Source organism: Sebastes fasciatus, chromosome 3 (assembly GCF_043250625.1).
Source record: "Sebastes fasciatus isolate fSebFas1 chromosome 3, fSebFas1.pri, whole genome shotgun sequence".
Classification (NCBI taxonomy): Eukaryota; Metazoa; Chordata; class Actinopteri; order Perciformes; family Sebastidae; genus Sebastes; species Sebastes fasciatus.
In genome coordinates, this window is record NC_133797.1 from 12999302 (window position 1) to 13019245 (window position 19944).

Sequence of the window (19944 nt, forward strand, 5' to 3'; positions counted from 1 at the left end):
AGCAGAATCAAACCTCAAGAAATTAGATGTACTGCAAGCTCAGGCTTTGAGAATCATTAGTGGATCATTCAGAACATCTCCGGTATCAGCAATGCAAGTGGAAGTGGGAGAAATGCCCCTACGGATTAGAAGAATAAAATTAATGCTGGCATACTGGGTTAATCTTCAGGGGCATTATGAAACTCACCCTACCAAAAGTGTTTTGATAGACTGCTGGGAACATAATGAAACAAACTTCATAAGCTTTGGGTGGGTAGGTGATGCAAAGGCAGAAAACATAGGGTTATGTCAATTCCAATATTGCTCTACAGTTTCAGTTTCCTCCATTCCTCCCTGGTTATTCCCATTACCAAATGTTGACCTCAATATACAGCAGGAATTGAAGGAGAAGTCAAAGAAAATTCCAGCATGGCGCATAGTCCAGAATTATTTGGATCAGCACTTCTCAGACTCCGTGTTCTTATTTACAGACGGTTCCAAAGATCCTGAGACAGGGTGTGCAGGTGCAGCAGTTTATATCCCGGTGAGTGAGACATACATCAAGAAACGAGTATCAAATTATGTGTCAGTATATACTACAGAAATATTGGCAATATTATTGGCCCTGCAGTGGATAGAGGAGAGGGAAATAAAAAACACCGTTATTGCATCTGACAGTTTTTCAGCACTCACAAGCATAGGATCTGGTAGATCATCAGTCAGAACGGATTTAATTAATGAAATATTTCTCATTATGTATAGGATGGAAATAAAAGGCACAGGTACACGATTCATATGGGTTCCTGCTCATGTTGGTGTGGAAGGAAATGAGCAGGTAGACATTCTGGCCAAACAAACACTAAGAATTAAGAATATAGAATTACAAATTCCATTAAGTAAAGCTGAGGCTAAACCATTCATCAAGAACTATGCACAAAAAGTATGGCAGGAGTATTGGGATGATCAGGAAACTGGAAGGCATATGTACAATATACAGAAACATGTTGGAGCAGGGAGAAAGGTGGGCTGGAAAAGAAGGGAAGAAAATATCATCACTCGACTAAGAATCGGACATACAGGTCTTAATCAAACATTATATCGAATAGGCAAACACCCAACTGGGAAATGTACACACTGTAACCAGTCAGAAACTGTTGAACACGTACTGATACACTGCAGTAATTACACTATCCAGAGGAATCACCTTTTTCAGACACTAAGGAAGGCAAAACATCACGACTTTTCAGTGTCAGGTCTATTGGGGAATAAAGCAGATAATATATACAGTGAAATTATTCAGTTTTTGAGAAAAACTGATTTAGTTAAAAGAATCTAGAGTTTTCATTATCATTTTTTATTTATTTAATTTTATTTATTTATTTTAGTTCTATTTTGTTTCTGCACAATCTTCTGTTCCACACTCCAGTCCAGGTGGTGGCGGTAATGCACCTCTAAGATGGTTTGCCAACCGCCAATAAACACCACAGCAGAAGAAGAAGAAGAAGAAGACGCAGCTCGTGACGTCAATACCAGGAAGTTCCAACACAGTCCATGTTGTTAGCATGTTGTCAGCTAGCTAGACGTGTTGCTCTGAAGCTGAGTATCTCTCGCTGGCTTTATTATCTTTACAAACAAAGTGAAACAGTCGTATTTGGGTTGCTAGTTCATCGTTTCATGTGGGACTAAACACACTCGTTTTACTTTGAATCAGCAGTTTGTGCTATAATGCGTCATTATCGTGTGTGTTAGCAGGCTAACTAACGAGCTAACAGCTAGCGCAGGTTGTTTTGGTTTTTAGTGTTAAACATTAACGTCACGTCCCCGCTGCCTGGACTCAGTCTACAGGGCTAATAACGCACTTTGAAAGGTTTATTTTGCTATAGTCCAGATTAATCAGGAGGTTAGTGTGTCTGTTTGACTTTACAGAGGAGAGTTAGTGTACATTAAGTGAACCAGCTAGCAGCGTTAACGTTATCCGTCGCTTAGCTACCAGAGCCTCGAGCAGTGGACGTCTGGCGAGCTGAAGAGGCTCCTCTGTGAACCGGATCCAATGCGTGGGATGATGGGCACCCAGAGCAGTCCAGTCAAGAGTTACGATTATCTCCTGAAGTTTCTTCTGGTGGGAGACAGCGATGTTGGAAAGGGAGAGATCCTGGACAGTTTAAAAGACGGATCAGTAGAGTCTCCCTATGCTTACAGCAGTGGTGAGTAACAAGCTGCTTTCTGTTCAGTTGTTTGGAAAATAATTAAAAAGCACTGGACTGATCTGCACCTACTTCACACTATACATCCTTTATACCACCTACTTTACACTATACATCCTTTATACCACCTACTTTACACTATACATCCTTTATACCACTTACTTCACACTACACATCCTTTATACCACTAAATAGACTGCACATATGTACATACTACATGTATTTATTGACACACTATGCTTGTGTTTTTATTTGTTTGTATACCTTTACCTCTCCTGTGTTTCTCCTCTGTTTGCTGATGTTGCTGCTTTGACACCTGAATTTCCCTCCGAGGATTAATAAAGGTTCATTTTCTTTTATCTTAATTTCAGGGATTGATTACAAGGCCACCACAATCCTGCTGGATGGGAAAAGAGTGAAATTAGAGTTATGGTAAGTGTGTTTTTAGCGGTGTAGAATTATCAAGTCAAAAAGTGGCGTAATGGATGAACCCGTACCATATTTGGTGTACTTACCGTACGTGCTCGTGTGTGTGTCTTCAACAGGGACACATCTGGGCAAGGCAGATTCTGCACCATCTTCAGGTCTTACTCTCGGGGAGCACAGGTGATGACTTGTAGAGTAATTTTTGTGTTTTTTCCCCTCATTATGTAATTCTGTGTATATGTTAACTTGTATGGCCTTCATTCCATAGGGCATCCTGCTCGTGTATGACATCACTAACACCTGGTCGTTTGATGGCATTGACCGCTGGATACGGGAAATTGACGAGGTAATTCCATTCAACCCATTTCTGGCTGACAAAAAAATACAGGAAATGCATGGGAATGGGGTATATCCTGTGTCTACCATTGTCTATTAGTCAGTGCAATAGCTTTAAGAAATCATCTTTAAGAGATACTGCAGAGATACTGCAGAATTTGTGTTACATGACCTAAAATATTTCCATATTGTTTATGTCCATTAGCATGCCCCAGGTGTACCCAGGATCCTGGTGGGAAATCGGCTTCACTTGGCTTTCAAGCGGCAGGTGCCGACCGAGCTCGCAAGGGCCTATGCAGAAAAGAACAACATGACTTTCTTTGAGGTCAGTCCACTGTGCAACTTCAACGTCATCGAATCCTTCACAGAACTTTCACGCATTGTGCTGATGAGGCACGGGATGGAGAAATTTTGGAGACCCAACAGAGGTGAGCTGGTTAATATTTTTTCCATCCACTTCTGTCAGATTAGGAATGTATGCTTTTTTCTATTGTGTGGTACTTGGGAATCCACTTTTTAGTTGTTCTATCAGTCAAAAAAGAAACTACTTACTTTTTGTTTGAATTAGGGCTGTTAATCGATTAAAATATTTAATTGTCGTTAATCACATGATTGTCCATAGTTAATCGTAATTAATCGCAAATTAATTGCGCATTTTTTATCTGTTCAAAATGTACCTTAAAGGGAGATTTGTCAAGTATTTAATACTCTTATCAACAAGGGAGTGGGCAAATATGCTTGCTTTATGCAAATGTATGTATATATTTATTATTGGAAATCAATTAACAACACAAAACAAAGACAAATATTGTCCAGAAACCCTCACAGGTACTGCATTTAGCATAAACAATATGCTCAAATCATAACATGGCAAACTGCAGCCCAACAGGCTACAACAGCTGTCAGTGTGTCAGTGTGCTGACTTGAATATGACTTGCCCCAAACTGCATGTGATTATCATAAAGTGGGCATGTCTATAAAGGGGAGACTCGTGGGTACCCATAGAACCCATTTTCATTCACATATCTTGAGGTTAGAGGTCAAGGGACCCCTTTGAAAATAGCCATGATAGTTTTTCCTCGCCACAATTTAGTGCAAGTTTGGAAAATTATTTAGCCTCGTTTGCGACAAGCTAGTATGACATGGTTGGTACCAATTGATTCTTTAGGTTTTCTTGATTTATGTGAATTGCTCTAGCACTAAAACTGAGCCCGCTACAACCTCGGAATGATTGTTGGCGTAATGCATTAAAGAAATTAGTTGCCTTAAAATTCATTTGCGTTATCACGTTATCGTTGACGGCCCTAGTTTGAATAGATTTTGTCTTTGAGGTGTGTTTTTCTTGCTAGAGACAAATGCACTGTTACCAAAATAAAGTTTAAATATTGATAACGGCATGAAACAAAAACTAAATTTATGTTGCAAACAGTAAGAAATGTGCAAGGGTGAAAATCTTTATCTGGTGGAGGGCATCAGCTTGTGATGTCTAAATAGTACAGTGTATGAGCAAGCTGAAAAGATGCATTATGGATGTCTCAGGCCTGCAGTTTAGGTAGTATCTGACATGACACCCAGTCGGCACATCCCATATCCCCTCTTCTTGTTCCACAGTCTTCAGCCTCCAAGATCTGTGCTGCCGCTCCATCGTCTCCTGCACACCGGTGCACCTTATTGACAAACTGCCCCTACCTGTGGCCATCAAGTCCCACCTCAAGTCTTTCTCCATGGCCAACGGCATGAATGCAGTCATGATGCACGGACGCTCCTACTCGGTGGCGAACAGTGCAGCCGCAGGCAGTAGCGGTGGCGGAAGCAAAGCCAACAGTCTGAAACGCTCAAAGTCCTTCAGGCCTCCACAGAGTCCTCCAAAGGACTCGTCGTCATCCTCTAAGGGGAACTGTAAGATTTCATAGTGAAGGAGCGGACTAACGGTTGCCTCCAATAGGCCAGTATTAAAGGTGTTGTTGCTCCAAGAGGTCACGAGGCCATGGAAGAGCACGGAGAGCCCCCAGCAATCTCCACCAGAAACGGATATAGCTGTGAACTCACATTGACCTTTGGGAACTGACTCGGATGGTTGGATTGGTTTCTGTCGTCTTTGCGCTTGCCGGTGCCATCTTGCGGATGTCCGTTACTCTTTACTACAGAGGCTCACTATGATCAAGTAGAACAAGATTTCCCTGGGACCAACAGATGTGAATCAAGGATTATCGCTCACCTGTTAACACTACAAACGAGTGGAGGGACATTAGCTAGCCTTTATTCGGAAAAGGATTGTATTTAAAGTTGTAAATATGCTGTATGTGCTGTTTTGGTCTGTGTTTGGTGATTGCTACTCGGAGAGGAGCTTCTTATGCTTGTTTTGTGTTGAATGTTGTGGGAGACACCTGCTTTGGTGTGCAACTTATTTGTGTGTATTATGCCTTTTTGTCTACCGTGGTAAATGCCCGTTGCAACCTCAAGGGTTCTGAGCTACTTATTTAAAACTCAGATGAGTTATGTTTTAAATAAGACTGGCTTAAATTGAATGTCATGAGAAGAGCAGGGTTAGTTAACCAGACAGACTAGTACTGGATTTAAGGAGAAAAAATCCATTGAAAAACACTCTTAGTCTAGCACTTCTCAATGTGTGAACTGTCCAGCAAAGTCGAGCCAAGTTTTGAAGACTTCCTGTGGTGCCCCCTAATTTCAGCCCAAATGAATTCACCCTCCATCTCCATCAGTCGTCGGTTTGAACATCTGTTGACTTTCTCAGGCCATTTGTGCCTCTAAATCTAATATCCTTAGTGGCATCATCGTCGCTTTAACTGCTTTCAACCATCAACAACATGATCACTTATCAATCTATTATCTCTTGGGGCGGCTATTCAGAGATTGCTTGGCGCTGATGAGCAAACCGCGTACAAACTCAAGATGTGCAGAGTGTTTGCTCAGTCACGGCGTTTTGCCTTCAGAAAGCACTGCAGTCATGTCTGGTCATGTCTCTAAACAGGAAACTCACTAGATATCTGTGAGTGGAATATTTTAATTGGCTTTTTTGGGGATCTTTTATGTATATGCAATGTATTTATGAATGTAAAACAATATTCATCTGCTACTTTGCTGTGGCCATGTGGTAATATGTGTGAATCAGAGGTGGAAAGTTACAGGGTACATCTAATATTGTGATATTTTTATTAAGTATTTGTACGGTAAGTTCATTCTTCTTTTGTAACCCTAAAAATGTGTGTATAACGATGTATCGTCAGATGAACTTGCAGACTTATCGAAAGGGCGCACAAAGTATTTTATAGGGATGCACCGATCCAACTTTTTCAATCCCTATACCGATAACAATACCTGGGTTTAAGGTATCGGCCAATACCGAGTACCGATCCGATACCAGTGTTTAATTAATAAGCTGTATGTCTCACTGTGTGGAAGTGACTGTGATCATTCTTTTATGTGTAAGGCAACATCAGACTTGACTTAAAAATGACTTTCTTAACTTTGTAAAACAAAATGTGACCAAATAAATATACAGATATCAATTTATTTAATGGTTCTTTATAATTAAAATAATAAATCGTACACCAGCAACTTGGTAAAAGGTCTTCCAAAATTAACCAGATTAACATTTCAAGTGTAAACCTTTTTAATGTAGCAACAAATTGGTCAAAACTTAAACAGGAATTTAAATTACAGTATATAATGTATCTAAACATAAAATGTAATTGAATAGATCGGCCCCATTGTCACCGAATCCAGCTATTTGAATTAGTATCGGCCTGATATCTGATCCAGTATCGGTGCATCCCTAGTTTGTTTTTAAATCAGAGCTGACTAATGATATTGTTTCTTTTTAATAATTGAATAATCTACAGAAACACTTTTATTCTGACATGACACACACACACGCCACAGTTTTCTTTCCACCTCTGATTAATGTGCTGTATCTCCACTTCAACATTCCCAGAGTCACAGGCTAAATGTCTGTGATAAGGTCATTGAGGGCATCAACAAAAAATGGTGCATGTTTTCTACTGGCACCTGTTTTTTCTGTGTTGTATTGAGACCAGTTCAGCAGCACATTTTAAAGCACTATATTGTAAACGTTTGATAATGATTGTTGCTATCAAAGCTGTGTGTCTAAAAAAGTTTGGATACGGAATCAATTCTAATTTTGTCTCCAACAAAAATAAAGGGTATAAAGCTACAGGGTTGCTTTGTGTTTTCATCATCTTGTAGAATAGAATAGAAAGCTTTATTGTCATTGTATTAAATACAACGAGATTCACAGTTGCCACTTCTGGTCAGTGTTTTAAAACAAATACTTGACAAGACTAAACGAGGCAGATAAAAAACATATAACAGGTAAAACACACACAGTTATAAAGCAATATAAAACAGGTAAAGTAGATGTAATAAATAAATATAAACAGAATTGTTACACTAGAAGTATAAAAATAGATAGAGGTATTGTGCGCTTTGCTGCAATGATTTTTCATTCACGTTATCATTGTGGGAATATTTTTTGTGCCCTTTTGTCCAGTCCGGTGCTCCAGCGTAATAAAACCCGTGGGAGGCTTCTGAATTGATTATCCTCTCTCTCGGTATTGGCTAGTTTTTGGATAACCGGCAGCGCATGAATGCAGCGCGGTCAAAAGTCACCCAAAGGTTGCTTAGGGTCACTTCCAATGAAAAGACGAGGGGGGTTGCTGCTTCTCATCGCCTCGGAGCTGCAACGGGACAAAGATGAGTCGCACACTATTGAAACTGTGGCGCTTTTACGCCTTCCCACCTGACCGTGGCATCTCTGAGCTCCGTGTGAATGAGCGACGGCGCTTAAATTGACCGACGTCTAGACAAGAAAGGACGTAAACAACATGTTTTTGCTGCTAGACATGACGCGACACGCCCAGTGTTTGGGTTTCACGCTTTTGCGCTCCAGGCACAATTTGGTTTGTGCAAGAAAAAGTAGTGTCTGTAGAAATGTGTACTGCTTAAAAAACATCTGGAAATGTAATTACAACTACAACAGCTCTCAGCTCATTACCTTATTTATGAATGACACCTCTATAATAAACCCTGTCTGGACGCATTTAACGTTGGATTTCTCACCGGAATGTGCGCACGGTTGTTGGGACAGCTTGCCACCACCAATTTGTCTTTGATGTTTCTTTTTTTTCTTTTTTTTACAATGTTTGTCCAGTTGCTTAGCTCATGATGCTGCTTCATAAGAGTTGCAGACACTGGCCGACCATGGGGGCGGTCAGAGAGGGCTGCCCTTTCCACCTCCATTCACACTCTGAAAGGCTGATGTTGCGTCTCTCTCTCGCATTGTGCAGTTTTCCTTTCGCTTATTTCGCTGTTCGGGGAGACCTGAATGAGAGTTTGTTGCATTGTTGCAAGAGTTTTTGGTTATCAAGGCAAATATTTCATGCAAACAGCATTTTTACACGCGTTTTTTTTTTGTCTGGGATATATTTTGCGCATGGACACTCGTCTTGATCTTTGGGATTAGCTATCTCCTCTCTGCGCAAAACTGCAAACTGTTCTCCACAATTTTTACGTGCAAAACGGACGACCACGTTTAAAAAAAAAAAACATTAGACTTGAAATCCTAATTTGAAGAGCTTAAAGGAGGAATGGATTTACTCGGTGGGCGACTCATGCAAAAGCGCAATAATGTATAAAATACAACTTTTGGAGGATGGATGTTTAAAGGATGAAAGTTGGCATAATGCACCCAACTCCAATACATTAGGATGGATACGTGCGTATTTGTTGATGCTCTTGCTTTGCGAATTACCCGAACTTTCTTTGTGTGCAAGTGTGGCAGGATCCAAAGTTGAACACGAAGGATTTTGTCCCAACAAGCTGAATTCCAACCTCTGGGTCGATGCGCAAAGCACCTGCGAGAGAGAATGCAACGTCGATGAGGTGGTGTTATTTATGTTATCATGCATTAGTGAATTACTACTTTTTCATTTCTGTGTTTTGTTAATTTAAATCTGCTTTCATAAATGTGTGTGTGTGTGTGTGTGTGTGTGTGTGTGTGTGTGTGTGTGTCTGTGCAGGACTGTGCAGACTTTGAGAAATGCTGCACCAACGTGTGTGGTCTCAACAGCTGTGTGGCTGCTCGTTTCTCTGATGGCACCTCTGCCCAGCCAGATGGGCAGGCTGCTGGAGGAGGAAGTGATGCCCCCGCCTCCAGTGCTACCTGTGAGGGCTTCATCTGCAGCCAGCAGGGAGCAACCTGTGACATCTGGGACGGACAGCCCATCTGCAAGTGCCAGGACCGCTGTGAGAAAGAGCCCAACTTCACCTGTGCCTCAGATGGCCTCACCTACTTCAACCGCTGCTACATGGACGGAGAGGCCTGCATCCGTGGGGTGACCATAACCGTGGTCGCCTGCCGCTTTTACCTGGCCGGGCCTCACACCAGTCCGCTGCCTCAGGACACTACGGCTAACCCCACCCCGACATCCTCCCAGGAAGACCCTTTGCCCCCCACGCTGTACTCCAACCCTCACCACAAGTCCATCTATGTCGGGGGCACGGTCAGCTTCCACTGTGACGTCATTGGACTCCCCAGACCTGATGTAACATGGGAGAAACAGAGCAATCGGCGTGAGCGTCTGGTCATGAGGCCCGACCAGATGTACGGCAACGTGGTCATCACCAACATCGGTCAGCTTGTCATTTACAACGCCCAGGTGTGGGATACAGGTATTTACACCTGCATCGCACGCAATTCTGCAGGAGTTCTTCGTGCGGACTACCCGCTGTCTGTCATCCGCCGGTCAGACGACGATTTCTCCGAAGATCCTGAGATGTTCATGGGGAGGCCGTTCTCACCGGCGGACTGCCTGGCTGAAGTAGACCTGAGAGTGTGCAGCGGTGAGCGTCACGTGGACTGGTATTACGACGGCAAGCTGGGCTCCTGCATGGCCTTCAGCAACGGCGGATGCGACGACAGCCGCAACCGATTTGAGTCTTATGAGGAGTGCAAGGTGTCCTGTCAGAGAGAGGGGATGGGCTTCTGCTCCCTGCCTGCTGTCCAGGGACCCTGCAAATCTTGGGAGCCACGTTGGGCCTGGAATTCCCTCTTGAAGCAGTGCCAGGCCTTCGTCTATGGTGGCTGCCACGGGAATGCCAACAGCTTCCGCACCAAGAAGGAGTGTGAGGCAAACTGCCCGCAGCCCAAAAGGAGACCTTGTAAGACCTGTCGGGTGAAGGGGAAAATGGTGCCCAGCTTGTGCCGGAGTGACTTTGCTATTGTGGGGCGGCTGACAGAGCTGGTGGAGGATCTGGACTCTGGGTTAGCCCGCTTTAGCTTGGAGGAGGTCCTGAGAGATGAGAAGATGGGATTAACTTTCTTCAATACCAAGCACCTAGAGGTGACTATCGAGAAGATAGACTGGAGCTGTCCCTGTCCCAACATCACCATGGAGGAAAACCCTTTGCTGGTGATGGGCGTAGTGCAGGATGGCATTGCCATCATTCAATCAGACAGCTATGTCAGAGCCATAACTGAACGAAGACTCAGGAGGCTACGTGAGGTTCTGAATAAAAAAAGCTGTGAGGTATTGTAGAAGTCCCGGGACTTCTGTGGTCACCTTAACCTTTAGCACTGAAGATGAGCATCAGGATTGCAACAAGAAAAGCTGATATTTAATAACAACTTAAATCAAAAGACCCAAATATGTTATATGTTAATGAAGTTAGGAGAAATAATTTGTATGCACAATGTATATTCATTACAACACAGGTTGTACTACATTCCAGACGTGTTGTGAGTCCAATAATAGCAATGCTGAAATGTTCTTTTTAAATAAGTTAAAGTGGCAGTAGGCAGAATATTTTTGGCATCATTGGGCAAAAATCCCATAATAACCTTTCAGCATATTGTAATTCAAGTGTTCTGAGAGAAAACTAGACTTGTGCACCTCCTCATGGCTCTGTTTTCAGGCTTTAAAAAATGTAGCCCGTGACAGGAGACTTTGGCCAATCACAGGTCATTTCATTGAGAGAGATCGTTCTTATTGGCCGTTCATCCAACGGAGGCAGCTGTCAATCACTCTCGAACTCCGATCAAACGGTCAAACTAGGCAGCGATGATAAAATATGAATCAATATTCTGTTACTGTAGTGCCTATTTTTCACCTCAATGTTTTCAGAAACATCTTGTAGTGTACTGTTTAGCTGTAAAATTAAAAAGTTTGCTCCGGCTGGTGGACGGTGCTTGGTATTTCCTTACCTGACCCCAACATGGCTGCCGGGTCACAAACTTTCTCATTTTACAGCTAAACAGTACACTACAAGATGTTTCTGAAAACAGTTGAGGTGAGAAATAGGCATTACAGTAACAGAATATTGATTCATATTTGATCAGCGCTGCCTAGTTTGACCGTTTCATCAGAGTTTGCGAGTGATTGACAGCTGCTCAGAGATGGTAAGGCTCCAGCTCGGCTCTGATTGGTTGTTTTCCTCCGGACTGTGAAATCTTACAGATGCCATTAGGAGCAACGGAGGACAAAGAGGCACATGGTTTTTTACCTGTCTCATGCATACGGTCAGGATATAGTGACTTTTTTAAATCATATTTGCTCCAATTCTACCTACTGCTGCTTTAACATATACATGTTCTTTCCTTTGACATGTATTCTGTATGTTTTCTGAACAATAAGATAGTAGCCAGAATAGCAGCCACACATGTAGATCAACTTGCAAAAAATGCCTAGCTTGTGATGCTAAAGACATAGACACCTGTATTACCTCTATATTGTGTTTTTTCTGTATTATTGTATTATGTTTATTTTTTATTGGGCTCTTTATACTAGTCATTTTTATTTCTGTTTTCTATAGGTTTCCTTTTGTTATGTTTCTTAATGTATGATTTCAAGATCTAATGTGCAGCACATTCTCTCTTAAAGGAGCAGTGTGTAGGATTTGGCGGCATCTAGCGGTGAGGTTGCAGATTGCAACCAACTGAAACTTCTCTCGAGCGTGCCAAGCATGTAGGAGAACAACGCAAAAGCGTGAATGGCCCTATTTTGAGCCAGTGTTTGTTTTGGTCATTCTGGGCAAGGGTAGAGATATGGCGGACTCTGTGAAGACGACCTGCTCCTTATGCAGATATAAACGTCTCATTCTAAGGTAACGAAAACACAACAATTCTTATTGTCAGCTGATTATACACTAAAGAATTATTATTATTATATTTCATTTCTGCTAATAGATCCTTCTAACTGCTACACATTGTTCCTTTAAAAACCTCCCTCTGCAAAGCACTTCTGCCAACTTAGTTTTACTGTCAGTCTCTGCAAACTGAATGAAGAAATAGAAAGAGTAGGTGGCTGCATCAAGGTAAATATAGTACAAAGACAACATATCTGTGAGCCTGTTTACTCAAGTGTGCAATACAGAAGAATATAGTGTTAAATAGATTACAGCATTTCAGTTCAGATTAAACAATTTAATCTTTGTCAATTTTGTATGAGAATATGGGGAAACGGTTCATTAAAAGTTCTGGAAAATTTGGCAATGTATCTGAGCTTCAAGTGTAAGTTAAGGCGGTATGACCATCCCGCTCCGATGCTGGTCGGCACCCAGGGAAGGAACACCAGAATACTTCACACCAAACTCTCCTTCCTGAACAGAATACACTTGTTGTTTGCAGGCATGTCCACCTAGCAAAGAAAACATTTAAAAAAAAATACATTAGTAAACCGATATTCTCATTACTGCATTGTTCACATTGTCACAGTTTTACATTTCAAAGATAAAAAAATTGTGTTTAAATGAGCTGTTTTACTTACTATTTTCTCCAGGAATAAACCATTTATTTGTGCTGTAGAACTGAGGAGGGAGAGATCCCTCAGTCCCCACTCTGAGTTCCTATAAGATTAAAATACATATCCTTTATATTTATATTTATATATATATATATATATATATATATATATATATATATATATATATATATCCCACAGTCACCTTTGCATTATTTATTTTATGGGTGACAAAAACAAATTTAACTTTAATGATTATGGATACAATGCTGCTCTCTTACACAAAGCAAACAGACGCTACTGTATGTCAAAGTTAAATTCATGGCTGCCCATATTTTTGACAAGAAAAGACTGACAACTCCATTCTTCCATGAAGCATTAAAAAACGATTTTAAAACACTTTACCTCTGCCGTAGGCTGTAGTCAAAGTCAACATTACTTTGTGGGGTGATCTGGCCATTCATTGCATAGGGCTGAGGGTAACAACAAAAGATGTCATGGAGCATTGGAGTTATAAAAATAACATAGTATAGTATGCCATAAAAATGTCATAAAATAGCATAAAATGTCAAAGTAAAGAAAACCATTAAAATATCATAAAAAATATCATAGTATAATATGTCATGAAAATAAATAAATATATATAGCACATATATATATATATATATATATATATATATATATATATATATATTATATATATATATATATATATAAATATATTATATATATATAATATATAAATATATGTTATATATATATTATATATATATTAATATATATCATAAAAAAAATCTCATAAATCTCATAGTAATGTAAACCATTAACACATCATAGTATAGTGTGCCATAAAAAAATAATTAAAAAATTAGTATAGCATGCCATAAATATATCATTAAAAATGATCATAGTAGAGCATGTCATAATAAAATTGATAAAAATGTCATAGTAGAGTATGCCATAAAAATGTGATAAAAAAAGAAGTCATGGAGCATTTACTGGCAGGCTTTTATGTTGATGATAACGTGTCATGAATGAGGTAAGTGCATGTTTATGACAACATGTTTTTTCCACTCACCCCGTATGTCAATAGAAGACCTTGCGGCTTCAGCACGGCTCCAGCCCCTTTGAATAAACCCTAGAAGAAAAATAGTGATCACATCACATGCGGTGGGGGTTGAGAGGCAGGAGGGATAACTACTCCAGCCCTTTATGCTCTGGGTCTCTTTTATAGACTGAAAGACCGGAGGCAGAAATCGTAAGAGGGCATTGCTATACAGTTATTATCTGAGGAGTTATGAGTCAAAAGGGTCATACTGTGCATATACTCTGGGGGGCATTCACTGCAATATTTCTGCTTTATGGAAACTGAACACCAGGATCAGTCAATAGATCACTGTACAAAACTAGCCACACTAATGAAAAGTTGAATTTATAAACAATAAAACACACACAAAGGTTTTTGCTGCTACAGCATTACTTGGTCTGGTATGACCAGTAACTATGGTGGCCAACGTTAGCTGACTTAACATAGGTATTGCTGTGTAACTGACATTAAGGATGGTTGTAACGGTATACTGGTATCGCAGTACACCGTGGTATTGAAATTGACGGTTCGATTTGGATCGATAAATCGATTCAATGATCAACGATCCAATAGCATCGATGCAAAGAGAAAATACCAATACATATCGCCTTTATTTTGGAAATTCCCAATTTATATTTATGCTTTTTATTTAAAGAATAGATTGTTTTTCATTTAAATGTCTGGACGTTTAATAGTATAAAATTGTCAAATCATATTTTAGTTGCTCTTTGTGAGTTGGTATAAATGTAACTGATTGTATTTAATGGACACATATTATTGTCTCCTATTGATCGCAGGCCCCTGAATTAAATCAAATCAACATTTTAACGTGGCAGACTTTGTGATATCAGTGATGACATTTTTTATTCACACCCCGTTATCATACCATGTACATTTGCATATTTAAGGTATTGAAAAAAACTGCCATAAGTGAGTGTGTGAGTTAAAGGTACAGACAGGAGCAGTCTGGCTGCGCTGTCGAGCACCTACAGTTTTAAGTTTAATCGTTAATAATCATACGACATTAGTTTAAAAGCTCACAGCTGATGTTATTATTCTTTTAGTAGTTAATTTAACATGTTATAGTGTTGCTGACGTGTAAACTAACATCCTTCAGTTATATAACATATTCTGTTCTCAATCCTTTAAGGATCATTGTAACTGATAATAATAATAATGATGCATTACATCACTTAGTGAACGCAAGTGGCTGAAAAAGCTTAATGTCAAGCCCTGTGATGATGATAATAATAAAATCTCATACCGTTACAACCGTATTACTAAGTGTTGTGACTTTTGACTCGTCCATATTTGTGCTACAATAACACAATTTCCTCATCATCATCATGTAACTGCCACTCGTGGCCACATTGGTCCCTGTTCCAGTTACATAAAGCTGCTTTCAGTAATAAAGCAAAACATCTATCTCTTAGCACTGTGGGCTTCCCCTTGTAGAGATTTAAACCACAACTATGTTTGGGTAGGATCAGGGCTGGATTAACCCACTTGGGGGGCCCAGAGAGCAAAAATGAGCCAACCGCCCCGTATTTGTAATTAGTTTGTGGTGGCGTTGATTTATTAAATTTTTTAAAAAGATATATGCACAGTGAAAGCACAATATAAACCCAAATTATAAAGCCCGAAGCTTAAAACTTGATTTTTATCTAGAGGCTCCTCTGCTACATGGTCCTCGAGATTAGGAAATAATGCAGGTGCTGATGAGGCCCAACATTTCAGTTTGCTTTAGTGGTGCATACAGTATTACCAAATAAATGTGCAATTTATCAAATTACCACACATTAAATCTGGGGCTTTCGGGGATCCTGAGGGGCCCAGGGAAAAAGTTGCCTGCTTTGCCAATTGGTAATCCAGTTTTGGGCAGGAACCTTAGGTTCTTGGGTTATTTAAGACCAATCACAACACCATGTCTATACTCTCCAACACGGATGACAGTTTAGCCATCAGAGAGGAGGATGATGGTTAAGCTATCATCCATGATGGAGAATGACTCCCACCCCATGCAGGACACCATCTCAGCACTGGAGAGCTCCTTCAGCGACAGGCTGCTCCACCCAAAGTGTGGGAAGGAGCGTTATCACAGGTCCTCCCTTCCTGCAGCTGTCAGACTCCACAACCAGCACTGCTCCCAGTAGACCACAACCAGCACTGCTCCCAGTAGACCACAACCAGCACTGCTCCCAGTAGACCACTTACACACCAAAAAACTGACAATAACCTGATATTTCCAGGTGGAATTTCATTCATTAATTCATTCTCACTGTGCATTATCATTTTCCACTTGTGCAATTTTGTTAATAGTCTGTTTATTGTCAATACTGTATATACTGCTCCTATTTTTATACTTCCTTCTATTTAAATGGTTCATATTTTGTTACACTTTGTTTAGCTCTTTTTTTTTTACTGCGTTAGCTGATGCATCTTGTTTTTTGTATTATCCCCTTTGCTGCTGTACACTGCAAATTACCCCACTGCAGGACTAATAAAGGAATATCTTATCTTATAAAACATACTTTATATTTGCCCACATTGGCCACAATCTGGTAAGACGAAATAGCATCTTGCATGTAGTTACATCATTTATAATTTTTTCTTAAGATTGAGAAAGACAACATTGATCTCTTCATCACTTAATCTATCATCCAGGAGCCACACAGATAGTAATAATTTGTTATAATGTACAGTATTGTGTATTCTACTAGAGTCTTAATAGTGTGTTTATTGTCAATACTGTATATACTGCTCCTATTTTTATACTTCCTTCTATTTAAATGGTTCATATTTTTGTTACACTTTGTTTAGCTCTTTTTTACTGTGTTAGTTGATGCATCTTGTTTTTTGCACTATCCCCTTTGCTGCTGTACACTGCACATTTCCCCACTGCAGGAGTAATAAAGGAATATCTTATCTTATCTAACAGCATAAGCATTTATAATAAAAAAAAAAAATCAGCAGCCTTACCTCTGTGCAAGCCATTGGAGAAATGTGTATCATGTTGATGTTGACCACCAGGTCCAGGCTCTCTGGCTGGATGCCTCCCCAGTACTGGTAGGGCAGAGAAGCATCCAGGTGGATGGCAGGCCTCACATTGTGCAGCTGGTAGTGGGCTCTGTACGCTTCGATACTGAGAATGGGAACAAAAGACATCATTATGTCCAACAAAACACATCCATGCAACAGTAGCATTAAATGCCTTGCTTGAAGTTTGCTACGCAGAAATGAATCAATACCGTTAACCGAGTCTATTAACGTTATGTAACAGTGATGTGCATATTTACTAGCTGATACTGTGTTTACCTGGAGAGAGACTGGCGGTCGTACTCTGAGGGCTGCCAGATGATGTTCCTCAGGGCCTGAGCGAAGTGTGTGACGTGCTGCCCGGTACCGGAGGAGATCTCCAGAGCCTGCAGGGGTCTCCCGGTGTTCACCGTCTCCCGGAGCACCGACAGGATGGGATCCTTGTTCCTCTCCGCGGCGGCGGCGTTCAGCATCGTGCCAACACCCGGGTACAACCGTCGAGTTATGCGGTACAGTTTATGAAACCACTCCAGTGCAGAGCAGCTAGGTATAACGTCAGTCCAGATTGAATAACTCAACACCACCACCCACGAATGTTTGGTTTTTAGGCTGAAAATGGTCCGCTTCCGCATGGTGTCATGTGACTGACCTGACATCCAATCCACCTGCCTCATTCTCAGGGGCGGTGCTGGACAGATGTTCTTTTAATACAGGGGTTCTCAACCTTTTGTAACGTGAGGCCCACGTCTGATTGTTAAAATAATTCCGAGGACCACCTCCAAAATAAATGACAAACTGGGCTATAAGTATGTGTTATGCCACTGACAGTTGTAATGACCCACATACATATTCAGCTTACCCTCACCCATCACTGCCTGATATTATGAATCCAAACTATTCAGGGTCATATTTCCTCACCACACGCTTTGGAGCTTTTACTGGTGCAGAGTTGTCTCCAACACCACTTTTCATATAACAAAAAAACGCTCCATTTTGTGTTACTGCATCCGAGACAAATGTCTGTAAAGGGGAGACTCGTGGGTATCCATAGAACTCATTTTCATTCACATATCTGGAGGTCAGAGGTCAAGGGACCCCTTTGAAAATGACCATGCCAGTTTTTCCTCTCCAAAATTTAGCGTAACTTTTTGAAGTTTTATTTAACATCCTTCCCGAAAAGCTAGCATGGCATGGTTGGGACCAATTTTTAGGATTTTTAGGATTTTTAGTTTCATATCGTTCCAGCATACTTCCTCTAGCTTTAAAACCTGCCAGCTACAACCTCTGAAAAACAAAATAGAGGCTGTTGGATTTTGAAGAGGTTAATTTAACCATTTGTCAGTACCTTTGCGGCCCACTAGGTGGCGCTCTGAGGCCCACCAGTGGGCCCCGGCCCAGTGGTTGAGAATAGCTGTTAAAAAATAAAAAAAAGTCATAGTATAGCATTTCGAAAAAATAAAAAAGTCATAGTGTAGTATGTCGAAAAAAAAGTCATAGTATAGTATGTCAAAAAAAATGAAAAAGTCATAGTATAGTATGTCAAAAAATGAAAAAGTCATAGTATAGTATGTCAAAAAATAAAAAAGTCATAGTATAGTATGTCAAGAAAATAAAAAAAAATCATGGTATAGTATGTTGAAAAAAGTGTTAAAATGTATAATATAAAACAGACTGCACTGGCTGCACGTCTGTAGAACTGTCCGCTTGTTGCCATAAATGTGAATGAATTCATTGCGGGGATATAACATTTTCATAGAATAGTATGACATCATGGAGACTACATCCATATTTTATACAGTCTATAATTATACTATGACAATTTGTATGACTTTTTTTTGGCAAACTATAGTATGACATTTTTATGGCATACTAGACGATGGTATTTTTTAAAACTTTTTTATGACATTATTTATGGCATACAATATTATATTTTTTTTATGACATACTATTCTATGATATTTTTTATGTCATTTTTACCCCATACTTTACAATAAACATTTTTCATGGCACACTATACTTTGATATTTTTATGGCATACTATACTATGATATTTGCATGGCATACTATACTGTGACCCTTTTTTGTGGCATACTATACTAAAGTATGACTTTTTTATGGCATACTATACCATGACTTTTTATGACACTTTTTTATGGCTTTTATCAACATACTACACTATGACTTTTTTCAATATAGTATCCTGACTTTTTTATTACTCTTTTTGACATATTATACTATTACTTTTTTATTTTTTCGACATACTATACTATGACTTTTTTATTTTTTCGTCATATTATACAATTTTTTTTTCGACATACTATACTATGACTTTTTATGACGTTTTTCGACATATACTAAGAAATTTTTTGTGACATACTATACTGTGAAATTTTTCAATGACTTTTTATGGCATACTATCCTATGACATTTTTTTTGACATACTATATAACTTTTTCTATGGCAAACTATACTATGACATACCATACTATTTTCTATGGCATACTTTATCATGACATTTTTCATGTCATTTTTATCGCATAATGTGACATTTTTAGGAAATTTGTAATGGCATTTTATACTATGACATGTTTTCTGACATTATTTTTCATGGCATACTATATTATGAAATTTTTTTGGTATGCTACGATATTTTTTATGATATTTTTATGGTTATGGTAATTTATCATTAGTATAGTATTTCATAAAAAAATGCCATAAAAACGCCATAGTATACGATGACAATTTTCATGACATCTTTTATTGCATAGAATACTATGAAATTTTTTTTATGGCAGACTTTACCATGACTTTATTGGCGTGCTATAATATTACGTTTTTCAACATAGTATACCATGATTTGTTTTATGAAATACTATACCATGACTTTTTTATAACTTATTTCTATGGCATACTATACTATGGTAATCTTTATGACCATTATCGACATACTATAAGCTGACTTTTTCCGACATTGTATACAATGACTTTTTGAACAGGTAAAATAATGCAAATGAGTCATAATGCAAATAACAAAATGTCCAATAAATGTGAAAAGCTGCTCTTGTGGAGAGTATATAATAATAACCTATTAATTTACTTA

General features: G+C 39.5%; 3 protein-coding genes across 3 annotated transcripts; 2 read left to right on the top strand and 1 right to left on the bottom strand.

Moving 5' to 3' along the window:
• The first annotated feature begins 1497 nt into the window (after positions 1-1497).
• Positions 1498-7140, top strand: LOC141764125 (ras-related protein Rab-40C-like). The gene is made up of 6 exons (XM_074629092.1): positions 1498-2183; positions 2555-2615; positions 2729-2789; positions 2878-2955; positions 3151-3373; positions 4557-7140. The coding sequence occupies exons 1-6, from the start codon at positions 2030-2032 to the stop codon at positions 4856-4858; spliced, it is 879 nt and encodes a 292-aa protein (XP_074485193.1). The 5' UTR covers positions 1498-2029; the 3' UTR covers positions 4859-7140.
• A 132-nt stretch (positions 7141-7272) lies between these two features.
• wfikkn1 (WAP, follistatin/kazal, immunoglobulin, kunitz and netrin domain containing 1) lies at positions 7273-11357 on the top strand. Its single transcript, XM_074629073.1, has 2 exons — positions 7273-8867; positions 9005-11357. The coding sequence occupies exons 1-2, from the start codon at positions 8613-8615 to the stop codon at positions 10520-10522; spliced, it is 1773 nt and encodes a 590-aa protein (XP_074485174.1). The 5' UTR covers positions 7273-8612; the 3' UTR covers positions 10523-11357.
• Positions 11358-12319: 962 nt separating this feature from the next.
• Positions 12320-17506, bottom strand: mettl26 (methyltransferase like 26). The gene is made up of 6 exons (XM_074629093.1): positions 17124-17506; positions 16788-16950; positions 13800-13859; positions 13127-13194; positions 12749-12827; positions 12320-12619 (listed from the first exon to the last, which is right to left on the bottom strand). The coding sequence occupies exons 1-6, from the start codon at positions 17498-17500 to the stop codon at positions 12563-12565; spliced, it is 804 nt and encodes a 267-aa protein (XP_074485194.1). The 5' UTR covers positions 17501-17506; the 3' UTR covers positions 12320-12562.
• Between the last annotated feature and the right edge of the window lie 2438 nt (positions 17507-19944).

Excerpts from the sequence above, each read along its gene's own strand:
- LOC141764125 (XM_074629092.1), top strand. The coding sequence starts at position 2,030 with ATGCGTGGGATGATGGGCACCCAGAGCAGTCCAGTCAAGAGTTACGAT. Across the intron at positions 2,616-2,728 it reads AGAGTGAAATTAGAGTTATG|GGACACATCTGGGCAAGGCA; the intron begins GTAAGTGTGTTT and ends TGTCTTCAACAG. Across the intron at positions 3,374-4,556 it reads ATTTTGGAGACCCAACAGAG|TCTTCAGCCTCCAAGATCTG; the intron begins GTGAGCTGGTTA and ends CTTGTTCCACAG.
- wfikkn1 (XM_074629073.1), top strand. The coding sequence starts at position 8,613 with ATGTATAAAATACAACTTTTGGAGGATGGATGTTTAAAGGATGAAAGT. Across the intron at positions 8,868-9,004 it reads GAGAATGCAACGTCGATGAG|GACTGTGCAGACTTTGAGAA; the intron begins GTGGTGTTATTT and ends GTGTCTGTGCAG.
- mettl26 (XM_074629093.1), bottom strand. The coding sequence starts at position 17,500 with ATGTCAGGTCAGTCACATGACACCATGCGGAAGCGGACCATTTTCAGC. Across the intron at positions 16,951-17,123 it reads GACCGCCAGTCTCTCTCCAG|TATCGAAGCGTACAGAGCCC; the intron begins GTAAACACAGTA and ends TCCCATTCTCAG. Across the intron at positions 13,860-16,787 it reads CTCCAATGGCTTGCACAGAG|GGTTTATTCAAAGGGGCTGG; the intron begins GTAAGGCTGCTG and ends TTTTTCTTCTAG.